General features: G+C 51.8%; 1 protein-coding gene across 6 annotated transcripts in view; it reads left to right on the forward strand.

Moving 5' to 3' along the window:
- The first annotated feature begins 555 nt into the window (after positions 1-555).
- Positions 556-22,096, forward strand: part of AGAP1 (ArfGAP with GTPase domain, ankyrin repeat and PH domain 1) — a 559,287-nt gene continuing 537,746 nt past the window's right edge. For 3 of the 6 annotated variants that reach the window (XM_070618665.1, XM_070618663.1, XM_070618666.1), the window contains exon 1: positions 584-826. In XM_070618665.1, coding sequence (XP_070474766.1) covers positions 664-826 — 163 coding nt within the window. In that variant the 5' untranslated portion in view covers positions 584-663. Of the gene's footprint in view, positions 827-22,096 lie in introns of all 6 variants that reach the window. The other 3 variants (XM_070618664.1, XM_070618667.1, XM_070618668.1) reach the window with 2 other exon arrangements.

Below are 22,096 nucleotides of genomic sequence, written 5' to 3' on the forward strand. Positions count from 1 at the left end.
GCGGCGAGCGCGCGGGCGGGCGGGGCGTGGGCGGAGGCGGGGCCGACGTGGGCCGGAGCCCTGCGTGCCAGGGAGGGGGCCGGCCGGGCGGGCGGCGCTCGGAGCGGGCTCCGCGTCTCGCACGGTGCCTGCGGCTCGGTCCCGGCTCGGCGGGCGGCGCGCGGCGGCTCGGCGCGGGGGCCTCGGCGCGCTGGGCGGCGCAGCACGCAGCGCGCGGACCCTCGCCGCGGCCGGGCGCCCGGAGCGGCGCGGCACTGCCCGGGGGCCGGCCCTCGGCCCCGGCGCTCGGAGCGCGGCGGCTGCCTAGGCTTTAATGGCTGCTCGGTGGGGCAGCGCCTAGGGCTGGAAGGCGGCTGCGGCGCAGGAAGGCGCCCGAGCGAGCCTCCTCCGGGCCGGCCGCGCCCGCCGCGGCGCGCTCCATGGGGGCGCGCTGACCCGGGCGCCGGGGCCCGCTCGCTCGCCGGCCGCGCGTCCCGGCCATGAACTGAGTCCCCGCGCCTGCTCCGCCCGCTCCTTTCTTCTCGCGCGTCCTCCGCCCGCCGCCGGCGGGCCCGGCTCCCCAGGGGCTGCGGCGCCCCGGGCTCGGCGGCCCGCGGGCCCCGGGGCGCGGGGCGGCGGCGGCGGCGGCGGGGGGCGCGCGGCTCCGGGCGCGGCGCCTGCACCATGAACTACCAGCAGCAGCTGGCCAACTCGGCTGCCATCCGGGCCGAGATCCAGCGCTTCGAGTCGGTCCACCCCAACATCTACTCCATCTATGAGCTGCTGGAGCGCGTGGAGGAGCCGGTGCTGCAGAACCAGATCCGGGAGCACGTCATCGCCATCGAAGGTGAGGGCCGGGCCGCCGCGGGGCTTCTGGAAAGCTCGGGGGAGCGGGTGCCCCCGGCGCGGCGGGGTGTGCGCGCGCGTGTGAGTGTGCGTGCTTGTGTACACACGCGCCGGCCCTTGGCACGCGGCTGCCCCGCCGCGTGAGCACTGCGGTGCTTCTTGACCCTGCAGGGCCGGGCGAGAGCCGAGGGGGAGGCCGAGGGCCGGGCGAGCGCGCCGCGGGCTCTGCCGGGGAAGGTGGACCGTCAGCGTTAATTCCAGAATGGGCAGTAGAGTGTCTCCTGTGAGAAAGTGGTTCGATGAGGCCGTGTCCTGGGCAGTTCGAGGGACCCGGCCCAGCTGATACCGGGGACCAGCTGGAAGGATTGGCGGCCACCGGGCCGTGACAGGTTACCAGGCCAGGGCCGAGCGTCTTGCTGGACTTTGAAGACGTGTTTTGAGAGGTGCTGCTGCTGGGGATGAGGCTCTGGACAGCATGTTTAGGCGGAGCAGGCCGTCCCCCTTCACGTCTTTGCCAAATTCAGGGGCACAGTGGAAGCAGCTGTACTGAGCCCACGCAGAGAGCCAGCCCCGCTGAGGGCGGCATCCTGTCCAGGTGCAGGTCCACCTGCCTTGTGCAAAGGCTGGCCTCCATAGAGCATTTTCTACCAAAAGTCCCGGGCCAAGTTAGAAGAACCACCCTAGCAGGAGGGCAGGGGATCCCACAGCCTCAGGGTCTCACTTTCACATCCCTGGAGGCCACCCCCCGTCCTGCATGTGAGGCAAGGCTCTGACCCCCCCGGACAGGTGCAGCAGAGTTCTCCTTTCCTGGGCCTGTGGTCTCTCGGGGTTATCAGTGGCTCTTGTTCCTGTGCTCCTAGGCTTCTGGATTGTCTCTGTTTGGTCCTGCCCAGATTCACCTGGGGCACCAGGCAGGATGTAAATGTAGAATATGGAGTTATACCCCAGCCTCGATCAATGCAGTCTTTCCCCTCACATCGCTGTTGGCCAGTGATGGCAAAAGGCTTGTAGGGTGGGTTGCCTGTAATATGGAACTGTCCTAAGCGAAGACCAGTAGGGCCGCTGTTGAGGAACAATGAGAACGTTCCAAGGCTTGGCAGTGTCCAAAATCCCGGCTGCGGGCAGTCGCCCAACTACCCCCATCTGTGAGTGGGGGCGCCTCGGTCACTGGAGGGCTTTGCTTTGGCCCTTGAAGTCTGAATTGCTAACCCCAGAGTGCCTTGGTTTGACGCTTGGCCGGTGAGATGGAGAAGGTGGGTGTTGTGGTGCTGATCCTCTTGGCATTTGGCAGCTCCATGGACTTGAACAGTGTCCCGGCCAGACTGCTGATTGGCTGGCTGTACCCACAGGGGACTTGCTGATTCCCAGAGAGGATCCGAGCTGTGCTCCAGCTTTACGTGGGGCCTGGCTCTCAGTGCACCTGGCTGCCTTGTTGGCAATTTAAGGTGCTTCCAGATTCCTCGAGAGGCACAGGCTGCAGTGTGCCTCTGACGAGACTTATGGGAGGCCGTGGACCTGCACACATCTGCTGCTGCCGGGGTGATGTTGCAGAAATGGTCCTCCAGCACCTGAGCTCTGGTCCCATTGCCATCAAAGTGGAAGGGCCCAGTGCCTGTTTCACTTGTCTCTTTCCAGCTCTCAGGCAGCATCCTCAGAAGTCTGATGAAACACTTTGAAAGCCGGTGCCCAAGTATTCAGTGCAGCTGGCTGAGAGCACCTTGTCACTGTGCACATTCCTCTAGCTGAGTGTGATTCATGACGCCTCCTTTTCATTTCCCGTTCTTGAAGCTGAGCTCTGGGCTCTCAAGCACTTTCAGCAAAGCAGTTTGACTTTCTAGCAAGAGGATGTGTTTTTGTGTTTCTTTTCTTAAAAAAAATACTGTGTGAGTCCTAGATGATGGTTTTTGGTAGCTTGATGCCTGCCTTTATGATGCGAGACTTCACACCCCTTCTTGGCTGGAATCCTTATCATTTTTAAGAAGACTCAGAATCAGTGAATGAATCCTGTTTGGGGCTTTGATGATGCTGTTATTTTTCTGTTAGAAAAAGGAGCGTCTATCTTGTGTCAGGGCTGTTGTTAATTTAATAAGGCTTAAGAACCATTCAAATATGCTTCTGTTCTTTGCATTATTATCAACAGTGATACCACCTTTCATTTGTGTAAAACTTTAGCTAAGATACTCTTGCATTCATCATCTCATTGTGTGGCTGTACCAACCCCGGGAGAGAATGTGGGCCAGCTTCAATATCCTCGTTTTATAGAGGATGGAGGCTCAGGGAGGGTTATTGACCTCTTGAACGTTTGACTGAGGTCATTCAAAGTCTGGTCTGAACCAACAGATGGTTTGAATAGAGAGCCCAGGTCTGCAGCCTCCCCAAGAACCTTACGCTGCCCCTTCTAATGAAACCTAAGTTCATTTGTTAGAATGAAATGTTCTCCCACTCTGTGCCAGTTTGAAGATATGGTTGTGATTTATGTCTACATCATTGATATTTTGGACATGGAGAGGATTGCTCAGTCGTGGCAGGACGACATTTTTCCTGTGAGAAGAGACCTCTGCAGAAACAGTTTTGTGCAGTTGTGTAGGGTGTGGCTTATTCACACGTACTGAACCAGAGAGCATTGCCCTGGGGTCTGGAGACTGAAGATGCGTTTGGAGGAACCCAGTGCGATAACTGAGTGTTCCCCCGGAGCATCACAGTAACCCCAAGAAACGTACGTGGATCTGCTCCTGCCTAGGAACCTTGGAGCTTAGGATGGTCCAGCGGCAAAGTGTCAATCTTCATGAATTTTAAATATCACCATTTCCAATCAGGACAAGTATATGCACATCGTAGTCAATAGTTTAAAAATCGCTCGTTCCACCAAACAGAGAAAACTGCATTTTGGAGGATGTCTAGCTAGACATTTTTTCCCGCCTCTGTGTGTGCATACACAGAACTGGAGTCATACTTACAAGCTTCTTGATCAGCATAGTGTGAGCATTTTTCAGTGTTATGAAAAACTTTTAAGATGCGATTTCTCATGTTGGCATAATATTCTAGCATTTGGCTGTACCATAATTTACTTAAAATTTCCCTGTTTTCTGGCGTCTTCAGGAATTTTTGCTGTTAGAGTGGGGAGTGGCCTTGTCAAAGGGAAGGCTGTTTTGGCAAATGTTCATTTCAGGGTGATTCAGAGTGGGGTCAGGATTGAAAAAAGCTCTTAATGATGGATTGAATCTGATGTATTTTAGTTGAAAGAGCTCACCAAGATTCCCAAATAAGAATGGGTCTGTGGCCCTATTTGGAGGCATGGGAAATGTGATTTTGGTCTGTCTTGCTTTAGAACATTACCTTGCCAAAAAAAAAAAAAGGGTGTTTTTTTCCCCCAAATCTTTATTTTAGACTTTGAGAGATTTATTTTTTCCCTCCAAATCGGTGGCGTTTATGGAAACATTGCCGATCATTTTCAGATTCACCTGATCAGATTTCTGGGGTGTCCCACAGGGCTGTGCCATGCTGTGAATTGCAGCCCTATTGCGCGGGTGTTCTCCGTGCCCAGAGATGAGCCTGCAGCCTGCGTGCCCCTAGTGTCAACAGTTTGTTTTCGGTTTTCCCCATCTGATTCTCCTTTAAGAAGTCTGTCCGGGGTTGACCGGTTGAGGTAAATGAGTCAGCTGCCTTTCTCATTAAATAAAGCTTGTTCTTCTTTTAAGGATAAAGCCTCTATTAGCAACTGCACGTTGTAATTCAGCCTGCCAGCCGCCGAACTGTGATGTGGAAGAGAACCCAGCCAGCTCATTCATCTGGCAGTGGTGGGGCCCCCAACCAGCATTTGTGCCTCCACCTGCACCAGGCAGCAGATTGGGAGAACCAAGTTCCCCACTGACCCCACCGGTGGTTGGTGTGTCTTCCTCTGAGGGTTCGGGAGAGGTCCCAATGGTCTGTCCTTGGCGGGAGTAGTCTGCCAGGATTCCTGGTAAGGGCACTTTCACAGGAGCATTCCAGGGCTGGGCCCTGGCATTTGGGGCCCCTGGGAAGATGGGGCAGGGAACCCACTTAATCCCATGAGACAGCTGCTTTGTGGAGTGTCTGTGTACAGCAGATTGCCAAGTGCTGACCCTGTATCATCTTGATGTATCCTGTGGCAGTCCCATGACATAGATGCCACCTCTGAGACCCAGAAAGTGTAGGACACTTGCCCGAGAGAGGGGATGTGGGCTGATCCGACCTCAGCACCGGCTCTGTACCTCCTTATGAGATAGAAACCCAGCTCCTGATTATTCATAGTCCCACAAGCCATATGTGCAAACCATCCCAAGAGTGTGTTCCCGCTACAGAGGTGTCAAGCATTTGAGACTGCTACAAATAGCCCAAAGTATCACGTCCTCTGTCAAGTGGCTTACCACGGCAAAACTTTTGTAAGAGCTGATTTTCATTGGGAAATTTATTTGATCTGGTGTTTTAAGTGTAGGTGTTTAGGGAACAAATTTCTTCTTCCTGCCGTGGACGAGCATAATTTTTCTTTGCCACTATTGACTATATTTGTAATATTTAAAATTTCATCCAAGGTTGCAGGTATGGGGCCTTTTAGTTATTGATGTAAATACTGTAGTCTCCTCCTTAAAAAGAATTCTCAGTTGGCTATTTGTTGCTTCCAGTTAAATTTCATGCCTTACTGGCATCCGACTCCTCCCGGTCCAGGCGTCCCTTCCCATCTGGCTGATGCCATCGTCTTTCCCTGCCTCTCCCAGGCACAGATGGGGTCTCCTGCACTGTGTCCCCAGCTCTGTTCTCTTGTCTTCCTCCACCACTCCAGCCTGAAGGACTGGGAGCCCTTTGAGGGCAGAAATCGGGTCGTGTTCGTTTTTCCTCTCCTCAGTGATCCAGCGTGTCTTGTCTGGTCCTTGGAGGATGTCCAGGAATTGTTTGTTGATTGTTGACTTGCTGGAGGGGCTGGCATTTTCTCCGGAGCTTGGGTCCTTGTGCTGCTCGTTGGTAATATAAATAGTGTTTATCCTCCGGCAGAAGTGAGGGTGTGTTGAAACTTGTCGTGAGAGCACAGGTGTTAGAACTGGGCACCTTTTGGATCTGGTGGGTTAGCCTGGGTGGCAACTAAATGCCATGTGGCGTTTGGGGTGGAAATGAGATTTTTTTCTAGTGGATGTAGGGGAAGAAGATCTGCTTGCTGAATCCTGGCCACTTTTCCAGCCTGGCTGTCTGCAAGAGGTTGGCGTTTCTTTATGTCCGGTGTAAGTGGATTTCAGACATAGAATAATATCATTGACAGGGACCAATGAGTGACAGCTAGGTGACTGACATAACGTAGTCTCTTCATTCTAACATTGAAGACCGTGCTTCTCAAACTTGAGTACACAATCAAATCTCTTGGCAGGCTTGGGAAAACAGATTGCTGGCCTCCACCCCCAGAGCTTCTAGTTCTGTAGATCTGGAGCGAGCCTGAGAATGTGCTTTTCTAACAGGTTTCCAGAGGATGCTGATGCTGCTGGTCTGGGGACCACACTTTGAGAAGCATCACTGTGAAGGGCAGGGTCTTCTCTGGGCCAGCCCTCCCATGCTCCTTCTTCCAGGCACTGCTCCAGTCAGTGAGAGGTCTTCCTCTCATCTTTCCCTGCAGGTTATGGGGGAGGCCAGCAGCCCAGGGAGTTGCTGAGGGGTGACACAGCTTAAACACAGCGGGAGGAGAGATTTAAATCCGGGTCCAAATGAGTTCAAGTCCATGTTCGCTCTACTCCCACGGTCCTGAGTACCCTGTGAGGGAAGTGGTCAGGTGGGGGATGGACATCGCCAAGGCGGTCCCTAGGGAGGTAGGACCAGCTGATGTCCCATTCCCTTTTAAGTCCTGGTCTGTGGTTCTGTGGACTTCCCTTCCTGTCTTTTGTTGATTTTCAGCATCCTCTCCTATATATTTAGATGTGGTTCTTCAATATTCACTTGTTATGATAATTGGGCAGATAATACGTTTTGTTACCGCTGTTTCAGAGCTAAAAGAGCATTTCTGTGAAAGGAGAGATATATGTTATTAGCAGCTTACAAGGCCTGTTGCGGGGAGTGAGGGGGGTGCCTGGAGGAAGTGACTCAGGAGGGAGAACCCGCTACAGCAGCTGCAGGAACCTTCAAAACAAAACCTGTGGCCCTGTTACTGCCACCTCTGTCTTTTGCCCAAACCAGACTTTTTATTTTGTTAAGACGAAAATCCCTTATTTTGCATCCTTCTCTTTTCCTGTGTACCCTGCAGGTGTTTATAGTTCGTGAGTCTCGCTCTGGCTTGTTTTAACTACTGATTTGGTCTTTTCTCAGATTTCTCAACATTCAGTCAAACCCGGGTCCCGTGCTCCCACCCGCTTCCCCAACGCTCCGGATGCTTTGAGTCCTTTGCTTAAGTGATTGAGTTGGGCAAATCGGATCAAGCTTAGTTATTTTTAAAATCCAGGGTTCGGGGTTCTGATCTGCTGCTTAGCTCCATAATTCCTTCCCTTGGTGCAGTACCTCTCTCTGAGAGGCGGAATCCACTCTGCAGAAGGGACTCTAATCTCTACAGCATCTGTTACTGTTGCGAGGGGTCTGAGTGCGCACGCGCCTTCGTGCCCCCAGCCAGCCCCATCCTTCTGGGAGCCCTGGGCCTCGGAGGGGCTGAGAGGGGTTTTTGGTTCCCGTTTCCTAGTGTGAGAAGCCTGCACACTGGGCTGTGTGTGGAATGACTTTCCCAAGATGCACTGATGACCCTTCCAGGGGCTGGGCTGGTGTTGTAGTTTGGGTCCAGCCCCTCCATCTCCCTGTGCTCCCCACTCACAGCGAACCGAGGCCAGAAGTGGGTGTCTTGGCTCCGGAGGGAAGCAGAGCAAATACCACCCCCGCCAGAAGAGGTTGTTAAGGGACCCTTTGAATATACCAGCCAAATAGTTTGTCTGTGTGCGAGGTCGGGACATTTTCCATAAAGAGCAGACTAAATATAGACTCGAGGGTGGGGACCAGGGCCCGAGAGGGGGCTGTCATCGCTCTGATATTGTTTCTTCCACTGGTGATGAGAACTCGCCACCAGCCCGGAACAGGTGGCCACCCCGAGCTCTCTGGGAACAGATTGGTGTTTTTGTTTAACCGGGGGCTCATTTGCAAATTTCACACTTCTCCCGCTGTTTGATGGGGATTGTCTTTTTTTGGGCTGCCGTGTTGGAGTATTTGTACCGTGTTTCTACACAAGCAACTGTCTAATCTTTAAAACTGCTCACGCCGTCTGGTTGTCATTAGCATCATGGTTAGAAGCTGCTTTTTTTTTTTAAAGGGTGGGAAACACTTCTCACGGTTCTGAGAGAAGAATTCCAAATAATGACCAGCCATGTTCACCAGCGATTTATGTTTGGTCTTAGAAATGTCAACATTCAGCAAGCTCTAGCAAATAGAAGCATGTTGATTTCCAGCTTAAGACGTGGGCACGCGTAAGCTACTGTTACCATATTCTCAGAGAGAGAACAGTCTCAAAGAGAGAACAGTATCATTAGGAAATGAACTTTTAACTCAGTGAGTTTTACTTGATATGGACATACTAACCGTATTGAGGACACTTGAAAAGAAGGAATTAGAATTTTTTTTTTTAGTGAATGCCTACCACAAAACAAGACCCACTTTAGTTTTCTGAAAGAGTTTTTTCTTTGTGAGGGCAGATGGTGGCGTTCAGCAAGATTTGGTATTATAGATAAGTACTTGCTCGCTTTTGTAATGGAACAGAAATTGCTTTGGAGAGAGCAGATTGCCCCAAACTTCTGCTGTTTATGTTTCCAGTGTCCTTTTCTGCGAGGGGCAGAATGGGCATACTTTCCAGGGAGGGTACTTCCGGAAGCCCGTCAGCCCACCCTTTGTTGTTGTTTTCGAAGATCTGGGTGCTGCTGTGAGCGGTAGTTCAGTCTTGTCCTGTTCCAACACAGCTCCTGTTATTTCAGGCTGCTGAACCTGCTCTCAGACACACACACACACACACACACACACACACACACACAGAGACGCACATGAGCTTTGTTTCAGCTTTAGCTTCCACCCTCAGGCCCGGGTCTCTCATTTTCCACAGATGGTTATTTGGAGTTTGGAATTGAGACCCCTTCAAACTGCCTGAATGTCTTTAACTCTTTTTTTGACATGGAACTGAAATACGGAAAGATGCCCCTGTCAGAGGGAGGAAGTTTTCACAAACTGACCACCTGTGGGTAACCAGCATCCGGATCGAGAAAGAGAAGGTGGTCGGCAGAGGCGAGACTCGTCCGTAGTGTGTGTAGTTAGAGATGATTGCCTTCATCCATTCTACTGTTGGTAGGCATTTGGGTCGTTTCCTATTTGGGGCTGGTAGGAATAGCACCGCTGTGCACATTTACATCCATATCGTTTGGTGCCCGCGTGCCCCTGTTCCTGTAGGATGTGTGCTTGGGAGCTAAGTGCTCTGTCTTCTGTTACTCTTCTCCCTTGCTGGATACAGCTGATCCTGAAACCACTCCATCAGGCGGGTGGCCCCTATCTGGAGAGACTTTCGTTTGCTGTTCCAGGTTCGTTTCATGACACTCAGACTGTGCTTACCTGCTGCCTCCCTCTTTTGCTTTTCATTCTTTCCACTCTTTGTACATAAAAAAAAAATTTAAGTGGCTAATACATTTCCAGCTGGATTTGGACTGTCCTGGGTTGGAGATAGCCTTTGGGTCCGTGTTGCCGTTTGAAGGGAAACTCATTTGCTGCTCTGAACGGTGCTGTGGTTACGTATTAGCACTCTTCAGTTTCAGTTGTTTGTAGCAATTATGTGGAAGACACAAAAGAAAAAAAGAAAGGCTCAGTGTTGCCAACTCTCTGCTGTTCTCAAGGGGTTATTTTCTTTGTTTGTTCTGTTGTGTCCCGGGAGCTGCCCATCCCTGCTGGCAAAGGCCACGCTAACCAAGACCTAAACCGGGAAGCTTATTAGGACCCAATGGCTGTGGATCGAGGGGTGTGTGCGGCTCGGGGGTGTGTGTGCGTGTGTGAACTTCTCCAGCGGCTTAACAAACGCAAATATTTATTTTGAGGGATGGGGGTGGGAGGGTCACGTTTATCCTCACTTTGTTGAGTGTAGGAAGTGGCTAATGTGAGAATCAATGGGCAAGATTTTATCAAGCAGCAACAATGAGCCAGGCGCAGTTTTTGTCTCTCGGGGTATGCACATGTGTGGGACATGAGCCCCTCTCCCAGCGCGCCTCAGATCCAGCCCAGGGGGCCACAGCAATACCTGCTGAGATAACCAGCCATACGAGGCAGTGTGGCTGCCTCGGGGAGGGGGTTCTGTGGAGAGCATGAACTCAACCGGACCTGGAAGCTGGGTAGCATCCGGCAGTCCATGGAGGGCCTTTCAGGCTGGTGGGTAGTGGGAGTGGAGCATCCGGAGCTGAATCTCTGCACTGCGTGGAGAACTGGGGGTGAGAGGCCAGAATGATGGAGAAGAGTGCTGCTGGCCCTGGAGAGCAGGCTGGGAGCGCTTTCCTCGGGCAGCAGGAAACTATTGATTGCGGGTTTCCTTTTGTGGAGGGGAGCGTCGCTGTGATGCTCAGCTGTTGCCACAGAGGATAGAAGAGGCGATGACTTAGGGCTGGGGCGTGGCAGTGGGGAGGGGCAGGGTGGGTTCCAATCAGGGCTGTTGTGAGGGAAGGTGGGAGCCTGGCTGGGGAGAGAGACAGAGGGGCCTTAGAGACACACGTGGATGTGCAGCCCCTAGGTTGCCTGTGCATCTTGGGATGGAGGGACCCGGGAGGAGGGACTGAGATTTGATTCCTGGGAGCACAGGAGTGGGGGGCAAGTCTGGGGGATTCTACCTTTAGATGCCCAGAGGTTTGGGCAGGAGGCAAGTGCTCGGCCCCACAGGACGGTTACCCAGGATTTGTAGAGGAAGGCTCTGTCCCAGTGAGATGGGCTTGGTTGTGTGCATTCAGGAGTCACCCCTGTCTGTCAACAGGCTGAGAGTCAGGCATCCAGAATGCATTGCAGCCACTTCCTCCTGTGCAGATTCTTCACTGGGTGTCTGAGGCACAGTCTACGTCCGTCAGTCCCTTGGAAGTATGGCTGGTGTGCATCTCTCTCCAGGAGCTGGATCAGCCCATATATGACACTGAGCTTCTGCTCGCAGGGCTTGGGCTGTGGTCCTGCCGGTCCGGACAGGTGATCTCCTGGCCACCTGTGCCTCTTTCAGAGCCGTGCGGAGCGTCTACCATGTGATGCTTGATGCATGTATCCATCTAGATTTGTCTATCTGTCAGGTGTGTATATTTTTCACTTAATGGCTTTAATCCATAGTCTTGTAGAGCGGGTGCTGGGAGCACAAAGGTGAGCAGTACAAGGACAGGGCGTGTGCGTGCGGTGGGCCAGGTGTGTAAGGGCCTAGGCGAGTAGAGGGTGCAGAGAACAGGCCCAGGGGCTCCCGGAGGAAGCCCTGTTTGAACGCCAGAAGATGGGCAGCTAATGACATTTGGGGGGGGGTCTTTGACAGATGCGTGTCATCTTGCCTCATCGAGCAGGAGGCCTTGGAAAACTGTCATCTCTGCCGAAAGAAACCCCGCTTATCTTCCCACAAAAAAGTCAGTTTCCAGTTCTTCACTTAGGAAAAATTCAGTTTTCCCGAGCTTTCTCAATCTGTACTTGCTTTCTGGTCATTTTATGCTGGGAATAAAAAATGTGTATATCTCTTTCTGCCCGTAGTCTAAATCAGAGTTTTTTCCCCTCCAACTCCCAAAGCCCCGACCCTTTCCGAGATCTCCTGGCCAGGAGCACCCTGAGAGCAGTGCTCCGGCCGGGGGCAGTTGTGTTCTGTGCTTCTCCCCACAAGTCTTTAGGGCCCCACCTGGGTGGCGAGCGGCGTCTGGACTCCGTGGCAGTGCTGCTGTTTCTGAAAGTGGCTCAGGCTTCCAGACTTAGACTGCAGAGCCCACGTTCCTTCTAGAATCCTAGCTTCTTCTGATGGAATGGAGTGGAATGGGAGATTTTTCAGTTTGCAGGTTGCCTGCCTGGGGCTCAGAGAATCGTGGCGTGGTGTGATCCTGTTGGTCTGGGAAGATGGGGCGCTCCTGCACTCCTTGAACGTGAACGTTGGGGCGCTTGGTGGAGAGCAGGGTGTGGTCGGCGAACGGCTCACCTGTTCAGCGGAGCCCTCACCCACCTGTGTGGACTTCGGCCCCTCCTGGGTCTGCCCTGGGGAAGGGGGCGTGCCGCTGGTCTAGGGTCTGGGAGTTGTGTGAGCAAGACGTTTTACTGCTAAAAGAGATGAAATTTGGTCGCAACTCGGGCAATCTCTTTTCGTCAACATTTTTTGATGAAAATTTTCAAACGTGTGGAGGAGTTGAAAGAATGTTCAGAGTGAGCTGGTGCATACCCATCGCCTTGACTTCCTGCTTGTTGATGTGCTGGGTATCTCTCCACCCAGTCCAGGGGATAATTTAAATAGCGTTTTCCATAGAATGCAGAGTTTTCCTAGGCTGGTCTGATTTTGGCTTGGAATCCAAAAGATTTCCGGAAAGAGTGGAGTCTGATTCCAGGGGGATTGTTGGCACAGCAGGGACGAGGTTTCGTTCAGGTGGATCGAGTGCGAGGCTGTCTCATTCTGCAGAGAAGTTGGTGTAACTTGTGCTTTGGAAGGGCAGCCTTTTTGCTGGGTTAATCTTGATACGGTTCAAACTTGAATGCAAAGGGAAACTTCGCATTGGACTCTGTCTTGAATTCCACATAAATTGAACTCTGACTTGACTTGTATGCTGAGTTGTGTGTTTGGGAGGGCAGCCCCTCTCTGGGCCTCGGTGATTTTGGGGGTGGGGTGGCACAAAGTCTTCTGTGTCCCAGGACTTTGCTTTTAGGAGGGGCCAATGTATTGATATGGAACACAGGTATTTTCTTGTTGGAACATGTCACACAGGGACAGCTTCCTGGAAGCAGAGCGATGTCACGGAGGATCACAGCCTTGGTGACTTTACGTGGTCTGTGAGGGACAGATAACCCTAGCCTGGGGATCTGAGACAGGCTTCTGGCTCAGTGACTTCCCATGGGATCTTTGGGAAATGCACGTGTCCCATCAGGTGTCAGTTTCAGATCCCAGAATCTATGGGATTGAACTTTGATCTCAAGGTTCTTCCTGACTCCGAAGTGGTTGCCACTGCCCCATCCATTGCTCCTCAGTCCCTGAACTCGGGACCAGTCTGACCAGGTCTGGTGGAGGCACAGTTGGGGAGAGAGGGGAGGAGAGGTCTTGATCAGTGAGGTGGGATTGCCCCCAGGGCATTGTGTTGAATTGTTGCACCACCACAGTTCTTCCCCCAGCAAACAGGCAGAGAGTACAATTCCATTTAGTAGAGTAATACCCCAAAAGGAAGGAAATATTGTATGCATGTGTGTAATCCATGTAGTACCTGGATGATCTGGCACTTGTGTGCCTTGTGTAACACGTGCACACGTGTTCAAGGCAGGAGTCTGCAGAAGGAACCTCCTCAGTGGTGATCTCCACAATATTCTGTTCCTCCAGACTTCCCCAGAGAGAGTAAAAAGCAGGTGTGAGACTCTGTCACCCTGGTGATGGTGTGTCATTGTCCTGATACTGAGCACGGGGTGAAAGCGATGGGTAGGGTTACGGAGTCTGTGTTGTTGTATGTGGGAGGTCTTAAGGCAGACTCTGGAAGTCTGACTCATCTCTCAGTCACCTCTCCAGTTCTTGAGTTTTAGGGAGCAGGCTCCAAACTGGAGTCGTCTCGGGCTGAACTGGGAGCTGAATTCTGGTGGGATTCTCCTCTCTGCCATGTTAATCAGAGAACCCGATTAGGCTGGAATTCTTGTCCCCAGACTGGGCCCCAAGGGGGCATGTCTTCTGGGTCGTCCTTGAGCCAGTGATGACCTCATCATGGGCTAATGATCCCCGGGCTCCTCCTCATTGACCCCCTGCAGCTGTCCCCACATCCTGCCCATAGCTGGCCTATGACCACACAGCCTTTTTTTGGGGGGGGGGGGGGCGGGGTGGTGGCTACTGAATCAGCAGATTCCTTTCCCATCATCTCTCGAAGTCTTCACCACAGTTCTCTGTTGCTGTGAGCATGTCATAGGGCGCATCTCCGGGACCCGCCCAGGTTACACTGGCCTGATGAACTGGACTCTTCTCCTCCCCTCTCATGGGACTTCAGGCCATCTTGGCTCATGGCCCTGCCTTTGCATCCATCCCAAATTTCCATTTAACTGAGCCTCGGTATCTGAAATCTCAAGCCAGACTCCGGGTGCGTTTTTTGTTTTGTTTTTAAATTTTTTATTTACTTGAGGCCACATTGGTTTATAACATTGTGTAAATTTCAGGTGTACATTATTATATTTCAGCTTCTGGATAGACAGCATCCTGTTCACCACCAATAGTCTAGTTTTAATCCATTACCATATGTATGTGTCCCTTTACCCCTTTCATCCTTCCCCCAATCCCTTCCCCTCTGGTAAGCACGAATCTATTCTCCATATCTATGGGTTTATTTATCTTCCACATATGAGTAAAATCATATGGTATTTATCTTTCTCTGTTTGACTTATTTTGCTTAACATAATACCCTCTGGGTCCATCCATGTTGTCGCAAATGGGACGATTTCATCCTTTTTTATGGCCAAGTAGTATTCCATTATATAATTGTGTGTGTGTGTGTGTGTGTGTGTATATATACACACTGCATCTTCTTTATCCATTCATCCATTGGTGGGCACTTGAGTTGCTTCCAAGTCTTGGCTATTGTGAATAATGCTGTAGTGAACATAGGGGTGCGTATATCTTTTCAAATTAGTGTTTTCAAGTTCTTTGGATAAATACCCAGCAGTGGGATAGCTGGATCATATGGTATTTCTATTCTTAATTTTTTGAGGAGTCACCATACTGTTTTCCATAGTGGCTGAACCAGTCTGCGTTCCCACCAGCTGTGTATGAGGGTTCCCTTTTCTCTACATCCTCTCCAACACTTGTTATCTTTTGTCTTGGTAATTATAGCCATTCTGATGGGCGTGAGGTGGTATCTCATTGTAATTTTGATTTATTTCCCTGATAACTAGTGATGATGACATGTTTGTGTGAGCCTGTTGACCATCTGTATATCTTCCTTGGAACAATGTCTGTTCACATCCTCTGCTCGTTTTTTAATTGGGTTGTTCATTTTCTGGTTGTTGAGCTGTATCAGTTCTTTATGTATTTTGAATTAACCCCTTGTTGGCTATATGATTTACAAATATCTTCTCCCGGTTGGTGAGCTGTCTTTTCCTTTTGTGGATGGTTTCCTTTCCTGTGCAGAAGCTTTTTAGTCTTTTAATCTCCATTTTGTCATGGTCGTCTCGTCATAGTCCAAGCCGGCTTTTAGCTGAGGGGAATTTATGGCAAAATATATTTCAGTTGCCACTTCTTTAATTGTCACTCAACTAGGAGTTGAGTTTCTAGAAACAAAAACAAAAAAAGGTTGGTGGTTCTGAGTGACCTCCCCTTTCTCCCTCACTCTCACGATGACCACCCTCCCCCCAAAAGTGGAAAAAGCTTAACTTTTGAACATGTCGTCTGCTGAGGACAGGGACCCTTTCCTTCTGACGGTTTAGTCTATAAAGGACGGCTCCAGCCTCACTCACATTATCGTGGTGGGAGGAACTTTCAGATGACTTGCCTGTCCCTTTCGTCAGATAATTTCAGTAACAGGCAACCAGAATTCTGCTCACAGCTTGGCTCCCTTCAAGTCCAGTCACGTGCCGAATAATGACGTTTCAGTCAACGATGGACCTCGGGTAGGACAGTGATCCCATAAGACTAGTGCCATGTAACCCAGGTGTGTAGTAGGCTATACCATCTGGGTTTGTGTACGTACACTCTATGGCGTTCACACGATGACGAAACTGCCTAACGACGCGTTTCTCAGAATGTGTCCCTGTTGTTAAGTGAAGCCTGACTGTATTAAAAGACCTCTTGCTCCTGAGGCCTTATCTTAAATGCCACAGGGACCCAGGGACCCGGGGAAGTCCTCCTTGGCCACCACACCTAGCTGGACTCCCTGTTCATCCTCCCTCCCTCTCTCTTGTGTGTGTATGTCTCTCTCTACATATATGCAGCCCTGTGTTCACTGCTGCATTATTCACAATAGCCAAACTTAATGCGATTTATAATTACGTTTCTCTGTGCGTGTGTGTGTTTGTATGGATGCATGAGGATGTCTTCCCCCCCCAGAAGGCAGGAGCAGTGGTCTTGGTCTCTGTTTAATAGGCCGGCCCCAGCAGCCTGGGGGGTTTCCTGCTAATGGCAGAAGGGATGGAGAAATGCGTGGACCATCTTGTTTGGAGTTTATACCTTCCAGTGTTAGAGGACAGAATTCTCCGTCCCACTGCAACCACATGTTGATTCTTAAAACAGCCCCTGCCTCAGAATCCTGGAGGAAGATACTGTGCAAAGCTAATTTCAGTGAACTTTTCCAGAAACTTGAGTTTAGAAGAGCCATGTTCCATGGTTACTGTTACCTTGGCTCTTGTTACATAACTGCTCTTAGATTCAGATAGCGGGAATTTTCTTCTTTTTTTTTGGTGAGGAAGATTGTCCCTGAGCTAACATCTGTGCCCATCTTCCTCTACTTTGTATGTGGGACGCTGCCACAGCATTTTTGATGAGTGGAGAAGGTCTGTGCCTGGGATCCCAAACCTGGGCCACTGAAGTGGAACATGAAGAACTTTAACCAGTCAGCCATGGGGCTGGCTCCTAGTCTTCCTCTATTTTGTATGTGGGACGCCACCACAGCGTGGCTTGATGAGTGGTGTGTAGGTCTGCACCTGGGATCTGAACCCACAAACCCCAGGCTGCCGAAGTGGAGCATGCAAACTTAACCACTACACCACCGGGCTGGCCCGCAGACACTGGAATTTTTAAAGCTTGGATTCCAAACATGACAAACTATGATGACTATGATGCTGCCTTTTTGGGGGCTTTCTGGACATAAAAACAGGAATTTTAATCAGAAACTTGAATTTCTCTGACCAAGAGTTTCTGGGTTAGGAGCTGTCAGAAGCTGCGTCTGTGTGAGCAGGGCCACCAAGACTCAAAGCCACTAATGAAAGCTAAGCATTTACTCTTGTTTTCCTCGACCCAAGTCTGTGCTGATCTCCTGTCCTCTGTCTACACTCTGCAAAGATGGGAGAAATGAGGGCTGGGGGTGGACGAGGGAGCCGAATGGACAGAGCCCAGCCTGTTGGACAGAGCCCCCAGCCATCTGTTTACGGGGTTTGGTAGAGTGTGTTTTCTTGCTCTTTTCTCTGCGTGCGTTATGATCTCTAGCTGGAGTCCAGCCTTTTCTCTGAGCTTGAAGGAGACTGGAGCAGCCTCTTGCAGATTCTCCCAGAAGCCCCCGGGTAGCCAGGTCACAGCCAAGATTTGGAGCTGAGTCGAGTCCTTTCTCAGAACTCCCTGCTCTTTCATTGGTGGACCATTTTGCCATCATGCATGCTTGTATTTTTATGCCTAGCTTCTGTACCTGGAGAGCCCCCAAAGAAGCTGCTGTTTGGAATCTGTCACATCATCTGTAGATGCCTAATTGCTGAGTGGTCCTCTGTACCAGGCCCAGCGTGCGGTGCCGACTGGCTAAGGAGCTGCACGCAGCATCTTCTCCCCCCACCCCTGTGATTCTGTTTCAGATGTTAGTTATGAATTTGTTTTTAAGAAGAGAGGACATAAACAGCTCCTTAAAAATGCCATGTGCTCTGAGGACAATCAGGGAGAGGCCAGCACCAGGCTGTGGATGACGGGTGGGGTGCGCTGGCAGAGAAGTCTGGGCCAGCCCTGTGGTCCTGGGCATGGCTCTGCTCCAGCAGCAAGGCAGGCACACGTTTGCCTTGTAAGTGATACCATTGCCTGGAGGCAGCCCTGACAGCTGCTCCTGCTCTGGATTCCAGAAATTTCTATTAAACATTTCATGAACACCTTCCTAGTTTCTTCCCTTTCCCTCCCTTAAAATCCATAATAGCACCAACTGTTTATTGTGTGCCATCTATGGGACCCCATGTTAAGGGCTTAACATCCTTTGTGTCTCTTTATCCTGGCCATCCCAGGACAGAGGTGGCAGAGACCCTGTTTTACAAGCCAGGAGCCTGAGGGCCTAGAGTTTAGAGCCTCGCCCAGATCCACCCACGCCTGGCTGATCCAGGATTTGAACTCAGGACTGAGAAAGGAAACCTCTCAGATCAGCCCGTGAGACATGAGGGGTTCTCTGTTGTCTGCACCCCTCCTGCAGATTCCGATTTGCGGTTCGAAACGCACATTTGTGCTCAGTTTTGCTCACCGGGGTTTAAAAGAAATTAACAGCTGTGGGTTCACATTTACTCCATTGCTGAAGTTTGGTGGCACTGGGAAGCTCACCGGCGGTTTTGATTGTGTGAGGAGGGGAGATGATGGCAAGCCAGCTGCCTGCGATTCCAGGTTCACAGTGTGGGAGGAGGGAGAGTTTCCAGACTACGTGCTTTTGCAGATTCACCCAAGTTCAGAGAATCTGCAACAACCTCTGATCCCGGCTGGTTGAAACTATAGCTCTTAACTTCGAGCCACACGAATTATGTGACATTTTAATAATGCAGATGCTCGAAAGCAGTTAGTGTTTTACCCGCATAAATAGAAGTTCCTTTTTCTCTGAGCTATAATTAGCGTAACAGGGAGAAACGGATGCCCTGGGAATCAGCGTGATGTGCCTGGGGTCATGCAAAGCAGGATGGCAGAGCCGGACGTGGCAGAATGCAGTGCACGGCCTGACGCTGCTTTCCTAGGGGAGTGCAGCCAGTTTTGCATCTGGGAGGCTTGGCACGTGATTTGCTTTCCGACACAGGTATGGGCGGGGTGGGTCAGATGGCACCGTCCCTCGTTCAGAGAGGGGCACCGGGTGTGGAGAGGGAGGCGTGGCTCACCTGGGTTGTCCGGTGGCGGCTCTCTTCACTGGGACGGCGGTTCCCTGGTTCCTGTCCAGTGCCTTGCCCACAGCGCTCCTTCCAAGGGCATTTGCCCAGACTCCCCTTGCAGGCATGACTTTGTCATGCCTCCCTATCTGTTCAGGGAGCAGACCACGGCGTCCTGCCCGTCCTGCAGGCTCAGTGAGGGGCGATGGGGCCTTGTATCTGGTGATCGGGGAGCGGTGGGAAGCATGGGTGGTGGCTGTGCCCCCCCCTCCACCGCCTCATCCTCCGCGGCATCTGAGCGGTGTAGGGAGTGTGTGGTGGTGCCACCTGTGACTTCCCACCTGAGCCACCCTCACCGCTTAGGCAGGACTCACCTGTAAGACCCTGTGACCCTCATGTGATGCAACAGTTGCTGGCAGTTACCGTCAGAATTATTGGTGAATTTTGCAGCTGCAGTGCTCTTTCTGGACTTATTTTATTTTATTCTACAACTTAGAGTTATGGTTTCTATAGGAGAGAGGGCATGTATTGGAAGTCGACAATTTAATGAGTTTTGACAGATGGATGCATCCGTGAAACCACAACCAGGATATTGAACGTGCCCTTCTCCCTTCTCCCAGACGCTTCCCCCTGCCCCTTTGTGACCCCTCCCCCCTCCTGCCCCCGTCTGCTGGCACTGATCTGCTGTCTGTCATTGTGGATTAGCTTGCATTTCCCAGAATTTAATAGAAATGGAATCACGCGGTAATGGACTCTCTCCTTGTCGGGCTTCATTCACTCCACTTGACGATGCTGAGATTCATCCCGGTTGTAGTGCCTTTCTGTAGCTTGTCCTTTTTATTGCTGAGTAGTATTCCATTGTGTGGCCTGACCACAGTTTATCTTGTTGATGGATATTGATTGTTTCCAGGGTGGTGGCTTTTCCTAGGAAAGCTGGTGAGAACCTTCAGGTCCAGTTCTTCGTGTGGGCACGTGCTTCCGTTCCTCTTGGGTAAATTCCTAGGAGTGAAGTGGCTGGGAAAGGTGGTGGGCGTATATTTAACATTTTAAAAAAAACAGCCGAACTGTTTTCTGAATTGGGTGTGATTTTAAACTCCTGGCAACAGTGTGAGTATCCACTTGGGGTTTAGGTTCAGCAGGCTGCTGGCTGTGGCTGTCGGGGGATGACACTTGTCCTTGAGAAAGAGGCTTTGCCGCCCGTGTCTCATGGGCTATGAAGGGTCCTGTAGTAATGGTGGGGCACAGAGGCTGTAGGGGTGAGGCTGAGGATGGGGAGAGGCAGAACAGGAAAGAGGTGAGACCTCCTTCGAGATGGAGGAGTCCAAGAGAGACGAGCTGTGATCACATATTATATTTGTGAAAGTCAGACCTGTTTGGGTGCCTATGAAGCAACTAAAAAGTAAAACCATCTCGGTGCAGTCTAAGAGTGGACCAGGAGCTGCCTGTGCATCCGGCCCCAGGGCAGGCGAGGGTGAGGCAGGGCAGGAGGCTGTGGGCGATGTTTAGAGTCAGGTCCTGGTTCCTCCGCATCACTTTGACTGTGGCCTCAGTTTTCCTGCTGGTGAATCCCAGTTTCTGGCCGACATCAGTGGTTCGTAATGAGGGAAGCAGGCAGTTTTGCCCCCCAGAGAACGTATGGCAATGTCTGGAGGAATTTTTGGTGGTCGTAACTTTGGGGAGGGAGGTGTTCCTGGCATCTGGTAGGTGGAGACCAAAGATGCTTCGAAACAGCCTCCGGTGCACCGGGCAGCCCAGGATTGCGGGAGTGCTGAGGCTGAGAACGCAGGGTAGGCGTCTGGTCCCTCCTTGCCTCTGACCTGCAGCGCGGAGCTCTGCGCCCACCGCGGGCTGCTCGGCAGTGGCCTTCTCCAGGTGGTCTGTCCTTGGATGGAGCCCTTCTCAAAGAGGAGGTCTGGCCTCGTTCCCCGGGTCTGACCCAGGCCCCCAGGGAGGGGGGCGAGGGGCTGCGTGAGCCTCGCCAGCTCCTTCTCCCCTCGTTTTCTAGGAAACTGGCTCCCCAGGGGGATGGGCCTCTCTCTCCTGCTGTCCCTCTTCCAGCGCTCGACGAGGCAAATTCCACCGGCTCTTTATGACTCACCGCCTGGCAGCTGAGCTCAGGGCAGCCTTAACGAACCTCTTTGATTATTAACCTTCGCTTGGCTCAGGGAAATTACTCACTTGTTCTCGGGCCAAGAGCAAACCTCTTGGAGACTTTCTGTGTAAATCTTTTTGATGAGCCCACGTTTGGGAGAGTTCAGTTCTTTTACTCACAGGGTTGGGAAAAAACCCCATGTGATTTCTCAAACGGTGGGTTTTGCTCCCACAAAGATTTCCTAGAAGCGCTGATGGTGGGGGTCAGCGTATGTGGAGGGCGATGATGATCAGTGTCCCTGTCGGCGGTCACTTTGTGCCCCCATGCCGCATCGGCCAGCTACGGGAGAGCAGACTTTTCTCTCGGGAGTTTGGCGTCAGTTTTCTTACTTTTGGGGAAGAATACCAAGGATGGGAAATGCTGGTTTTGTGGATGGGAATAAGAAAATAACCCACGCCCTTCCTTCCCCATTCCTGCCTCACTTTCCCTGTTAGGATGAGCCATGGTGTGTGCTGTTGGACAGAGACCTCTGACCTGGATGTAGGCTGTGACCTTTGACCTGAAGGTAGACCTTGACCTCTGAGCTGGATATAGGCCCTGACCTCACTGGGGTCCTGCCACTGATCAGCAGCTCCTGTGTCCCCTGAGGGCATATAATCTCCCCACCAGCTGGAGAACCTGCCCTTTGCCTCCCTCTCCCAGAAATTAAGATACGTGAGTGAAAATATTATTCTTTTAAGCACTTTGGATGTTGTAAGATAAGGGCGCTGGGCTGCTCGCAGGAGTGAGGGGCTCCTGGCTGGTCCGGACCCCTGCCCCAGGGCAGTGGTGGGATTCTCGTGGGCGCTGTGGTTCTCGGGGTTAATCCTTGGGTCCTTCCACACCAGGCTGGTCACTTTCCTTCAGACTGTCTTGATACCTCACTACCTTAAGGGTTTGAGATCGTGAAATCTGAGATGCATGGAGTGTGGTTTTCGTCCCGCGTGTTCACGTCGGTGCGTTCACGTCCGGCTGCTGTCATCCCCGTGGCTGGTTCCGAAGGCCTGGCTTCCCTTCTCCATGGGGACACACGTGACGCCTGTGCATTGGGCCCATCCTTCAGGCCTTTCTTAATTAAAACTCCAAGGCCCATGCACACGCAACCCCCCCCCCCACTTTAAACCTTCTTGGGAATTGTCGAGCTCTTCCAGATAAATCATGACTTTATGGCTTTTCAGTTTTGAACGGTGTGATAAGCCCTAGGATTCTGTCGCTGTTTTATGATCGGTTTCG

This window comes from Equus przewalskii, chromosome 5 (assembly GCF_037783145.1).
Source record: "Equus przewalskii isolate Varuska chromosome 5, EquPr2, whole genome shotgun sequence".
Classification (NCBI taxonomy): Eukaryota; Metazoa; Chordata; class Mammalia; order Perissodactyla; family Equidae; genus Equus; species Equus przewalskii.